This window comes from Bidens hawaiensis, unplaced genomic scaffold (genome assembly GCF_021521415.1).
Source record: "Bidens hawaiensis isolate Kalapana, Puna unplaced genomic scaffold, B.hawaiensis_p1.1 tig00007049_1, whole genome shotgun sequence".
NCBI lineage: Eukaryota > Viridiplantae > Streptophyta > Magnoliopsida > Asterales > Asteraceae > Bidens > Bidens hawaiensis.
In genome coordinates, this window is record NW_027491485.1 from 13,528 (window position 1) to 19,575 (window position 6,048).

Here is a 6,048-nt window from a genome sequence, read left to right on the forward strand (position 1 = left end):
ACCATATTTGATATGATTTTTTATGTTGACAAAAATTATTTTTATAAACGTAATAATAATTAGGAGTGATGGTTACGTTTTCTTTGAAAACATTCGCAATATACTTTTATAAATAGTTGATTGTATTACAAAGTAACTTAAGAGATTTATCAAATGATAGCTAATTAATATATTATATCGACTAAAGCGCGTCTAAAAAACCTAGGAGACTTATAAATGTGTATGTGGTCTTTTTTATATTTAAGTCGTTTTTATAAAAACTATTAACGCCAAAATTGGTAATCAAATAAAAGTTTATCATATAAATAAAAAAAGTATCTAACATCATAACAAATTTGTCTTAACACTCATTAATCAATTTCAATGAAACGCTTTCTCGATTAGAAGCGTCTCTCTAAATCAATAGGGACCAGTGTCGCATATCAACATTAAGGTGGCACGGATAACATTTCTTATTGTCTAACTAACTAATTGATTATGAAGAAACTAGTGAACATCTTTTCACGTCTTGCTACTTTGTATGTTTGGTGTGACAACTTGTTAGCCATTGGTGTCATATTCTTCATATTTATGTTTTTTTTGTTCAAGACTTCCTCGAGTATCAAGGCTCTAGCATTACAGATCGTCATAAGAAAAATGTGCTATATGGGATCATTCTCACAGGTTGTTGGTGTATTTAGAAGACGCGGAACGAAACTATTTTCTCACAGAAACCAGCTTGCCTTACCAAAACTATGGAATATATAAAATCCTATAGTTTTTTGGACAAAAAAGCATTTGCCATTGGATAAAAAATCGTTCTACTTCTAAAAGCATTGTTTGAAAATATTGGTGTAATTTTTCTTTGTAATTTTATTGGTTTCTAGCATCTTGCTAGTTGTTTGAATGAAATTTGTTGTTCCAAGAGAAAAAAAGAAACTAACTGATATAGTAGTTTCTCTTTTTCTATTTATACCATTAGTGAATTAATTTTATACTAAAGTTATCATATGGCTTCTAAACTTTAAATATTCTTAATTTCAAACTATTTACGTTTCTACCCCTCAACTTTAATAAAGTTATTATACAGCCTTTGGACTTTAACAATTTATATTCTTTAAACGATTCATGTTTCCACCCTTGAACATTAATAGAGTTATCAGCTATTAAAGTTTTTTATTCTTTTTTTCACAAATATTTTCTTTTATTTTTTTATATGTTTTAACTATTTTTTAAAACCTTGTTTATATAATTTAGTATAATTAAAGTTAACATTTAAGTATCTAACTCTAGACATGTATAGTTAATCGTATGATTTTCTTATTTTTACTGTCATTTAGATTAAATCCCGCATTGTCTCTATTAATTCATCAATATATCTGGTAACATATGCATTCTTGCCAACATCTTTTTATGACTCGTATGTGAAGCGCGTGCTCCTATACTAATTTTTTTTTAACTTGGTTTTTTTTTAAACGATCAACCAAATTGAAACTAGCAAGGCGCTAGAGCCACCGATTACACAAAGACAAGAACATCCAGCAATGAACCTAATGTTCATGCCGCCACCAAGTACGTACATGTGACATACCTGAGAATTAAATTACAACCGGAAACCACCCCATTCCTCTCACGATAACCCACTTCGCTTCGATCCACTCTTAATCCATAGGAAGCTAAGAACTTTAATTTTTTCTATCAAGCTTTGAAGGTGAAGTGATTTCCCTTGATGGACTATTGCATTCTTTGTCTTCCAAAGACACCAAATCATTATTAAATAAATTGCATGGAACGCTCAACTAAATCCCAACATTTAAACTTGGTTATGCATTAAGAAAAACAATGGTTTCCTTTTTTCTTTTTATTTTATTTTATTAGTTGATTAATGTTGCGATATTAATTATTAATGGGAGTAAAATTGAAAGCACGTGTAAGCAGTTAAAGATAGACAAGGAGCCGTGAAGTTGACTTTATTGAACCCCACGTCGTGTCTATTTGTCCCCACCTTACCGGCTCACCTCAGTCTTCATCTCGTGTCTCCCCGACAATTTAAAGTCTTGAAGATGTTTACAATTTACCATCACCACTACGGGTTATATCTTCAATTCTTCATGCAACATTTTCACCAACGATCTTTGGGTTTGTTTACTAAAACTAGGGTGAATACCAGTCGTTAACTATTTGAAACCCGCTCACAAAAAAGCTCTAAACGAGTCGAGTTTAAACAAGTTCAAGCCTAAATATTAATAACGAGCTCGAGCCACAACTTTACTTAAGTCTTTCTAAAATCATGAGTCTAAACGGTTGTTTACATATATATCTAATGAAATGTTTTGTATAAAAATGTATAAATTAATAACAAAATTTTATTAAAAGAGTAGCTAAATAATATATTTTTTATGTCTATATAGTTCTAATTAGAACGAGCTCAATGTTAAAAAATTATCAACGATGCGAACTTAAGTTTCTTTTCTTAAAGCTTAAAATTAAAAGGGGTTGAGCACAAGTTCTCTAAAACTAAAGGAACCAATCTAAAGTTATATTATTACTCGTATTTCATTGCAATACAGTAAAAGAAAGTTAAAACGCCACTCTTATAAATCTTGATCATCAATCAATCACATTATTTGGGACGGGTGTTTAACTTAAACAAATCACAAAACCCAAAATTTAGTAAAATCAAAACAACAATAATAATATTTTTTTTGTACGACAAAATAATAATAATAATAATAATAACTGCTCAAAAATAATTAAATACACAGTTTTATATTTTTCAAAAAATATGAGTAAAATAAACATTATATAAATAATTATTCATAAAGTATAATAAAATGGGTAATAAATAATATTCATCATTCATCTTGTAAAATTTTCCATGATGTTTAGTTACAATCGATACTAAATCCAATAATGTAAAAAGACGTTAACGCCTATGACTTAACGTTAGATATAGATTGGGTTAGCGCTTGCGATGAATTTAAAAAGAATACCAAAACCTCAACTATCCAGATGTAAAAAAAATCACACTCGATTCGGTGCATATATAAATAATTTAACTTTTCACTTAAAAATGGGAAAAAAACTAATAATAATAATAATAATAATAATAATAATAACAATAATAATAATAATAATAATAATAATAAAAGAAAAACATGTTTTGAGGTGGCCTAGCTTCTTTCATGGCGGGGGCAGTGTGTTTGGTTTTTTAATGGAAACACACACACTACTGATGTGTGTTTGTGTTTGTGTTTGTGTTTGTGTTTGTGTTTGTGTTTGTGTTTGTGTTTGTGTTTGTGTTTGTGTTTGTGCGGGGTACGGAGACTGCTTTGGAAGAAACCGATCATGAATTAAGGTGCACGAATCCGACATATGGGTCCCACCTCAACCCTTTAATAAGTTTCTTCCTTTGCACTTCACCTTCCATGTTTTCATATACCCTCCTTCATATAGCTACCTAGCTAGCTTGATCATGTCAAATAATAAAGCTAACAATAATAATCATAACATGTCAACTAAGGATGATGATGATGATCTTGAACTGGTGTTAGGATTGAGTATTGGTGGTAGTGGTTTGAAGCCTAAGGAAGAAGCTTCTAGAATGATCTTGGCTAGTCAAGATTTGCATAATTTGAAGCCTTCTTGTTCATCTTCATCGTCGTCGTCTTCGGTAAACATCCCTACTTCTTCTATTGATGGTATTAAGAGAACTTGTGTTCAATCTGTCTCTCCTCCTAATGCTACCAGGTAGTTATAGTTTAAATCTTACCATCTTAATGATTTCTTGATATTTTTTATTTTCTAGAAAGATTTTCCATTTGAGCATGATCAAAAAAATATATCTTGTTTTATGGTTATTTTGTTATTGAATCTGTTTACATCCCCACATTAAGCATTTAAGCTTATGTAATTATGTTAATTTTGGTTTAAATCTTTTTGGGTAACCACGAGAACTTATTATCAGAAAACTCACTAGACCTGCTAGTAAGGATAACAAACAAACCAAACCAATAACATGATCAACGGGTGTGGAACCGGATATGAGATTAGTTTTAAAAATTTTAAAAGGTAATAGAGGGGTGTGGTATTAGTTGATAGTTGATACCACACCGAGACCTGCTTACCTGAAACATATGTATCTGTTTAGTCGAACCATAACCATAAACATTTTGTTTTTATTTTTTATATTCATTTGTTTTAGGCAGCAGAATAATTAACTAATTCACAAATTTTTAGTTTTTATAATTCTAATTTTTTGAGTAATAAAATTTGATAAACTTTAAAATGGTAAAAAATGTAATTGAAAATCTTAATGGATAATTCTTAACAAACTAGCAGGTATACGGTATACCCAATACCAAAATTGGTAATAACCCGATGGGCATGGTCCGAGGTTACTTAATACCCTGCTAACCAAAGGGTTCATGTAAATCATACGCTTGATGGTAATATATGTTTTGAAATCATGTTTCTGAAGCGTGATCGGATGGCCACCAATAAGAAAAGCTCACCGTGCGCCAATGGCTAACCGCACCAAATCAGAGCATGAAGAGTTTAGCTCCAGACCCAAAACCGAAAACATAACCAACGGTCATCATTTAACTGTAAAGGTGAACATGGATGGAACCCTGATTGGAAGAAAGGTTGACCTTTATGCCCATTCATCCTATGAAACATTAGCTCAAACCCTGGAGAACATGTTTTATGGAAGATGTAAGTTGAATTCACATTAGTACGAAATTTGAATAGTTTGAAGTTCGGACTTGGGATTTTACAATGTTGCCATTGTTCAGGTTCTTCAAGATTGTTGAATGAAACATCTGAGTTTGTGCTCACTTATGAAGATAAAGATGGAGACTGCATGCTTGTTGGAGATGTACCTTGGCAGTATGTTTATGTTTTTTGAACCTCAATTTGTTTAGAAAATGAAGGAGTTTGTGTCTTGATTTTCTTGATTTTGTGTCAGGATGTTTCTTAGCTCGGTGAAAAGGCTGCGGATCCTTAGAAACCCCAAAATGCAGCATTAAGGTTTCAAGACAACAGGAGACGCATATACGATGTTATACGGATTAATGGAAGGGTTTTTGGGTTGTTTAAGTTCCTAAATGTTGGTTTACATTTTGCTTTTTTTATATATATAGCTTATTGGCACCATGATCAGCTTTGAAGTTTAAGCAAGCATTTGAGCTGTTGGTGCAAGCATACAGCTTGACTGAGTGTCTGGTTTGAGAATTTGTATTGACCTTTTGAATTATCAAAATACACAAATTTGTATGATTTGGATTTTCTTATATTTCGGACGGTTTTGAACAAAGCCAAAATGTTATTTTGGATTTGTATTAGTTTCGGTTACTACAGAAAGTACCAAACAATCTAATATCAGGAGAACGCTGAGAAGAAGAAATCAAATGGGAGAATTGTACCGTTAAGCCTCATAACACGACATATATAAATAGTACAAAGATCTAGTGAAAAATATTCTAATACAATACAAACTTATTGAAAACAATATTTAGACGATATGGATATCATAGCACGGTTCGCTGATTAAAAGTAATTCACGTGCCATTAAAACCTTAATAGGTAAAACACTAAAACCTGATTAGACAAAGGCTTAGCGAAGAAAAATGTATATAATTCCTTTGATATGTTTTATGATGTTATAATGGTTACCTCATTAAAAGTTTGTTAATAGAAGAAAGTGTGACAATATCATAGCTTAAGAGAACTAAAAAAATATTAATCATTAACAATAAAATGTATGAACGAACACAAACAGTAGTTAGGCCATCAGATCAGCCATTAATCGTGTATCGATCAATTTCATATACATAAATTAAACGCGCATACACTTACATGATATACATCATCATGAAAGCCAAAACAATCACCAAAATCAGTAACACATAAAATCCCAAAGACAAACTATTAGTTTTCTTAGAAAACCACTTCTCAAGGTTTGAATCTTTCAAAGTTAACCATACCCCAGGATCTCCCATATTCAACCGGCTTCCGATCATTATCGAGTTATTCAACCCTTGTATATTGTTATTTACATAAATGTTA

At 31.2% G+C, this 6,048-nt stretch overlaps 1 protein-coding gene across 1 annotated transcript; it reads left to right on the forward strand.

The window, feature by feature from the left end:
• The first annotated feature begins 3,273 nt into the window (after positions 1-3,273).
• LOC143634403 (auxin-responsive protein IAA12-like) lies at positions 3,274-5,246 on the forward strand. Its single transcript, XM_077102493.1, has 4 exons — positions 3,274-3,729; positions 4,460-4,695; positions 4,776-4,869; positions 4,949-5,246. Exons 1-4 carry the CDS (start codon positions 3,455-3,457, stop codon positions 5,007-5,009), a joined length of 666 nt encoding a protein of 221 aa, XP_076958608.1. The 5' UTR covers positions 3,274-3,454; the 3' UTR covers positions 5,010-5,246.
• Positions 5,247-6,048: the final 802 nt, after the last annotated feature.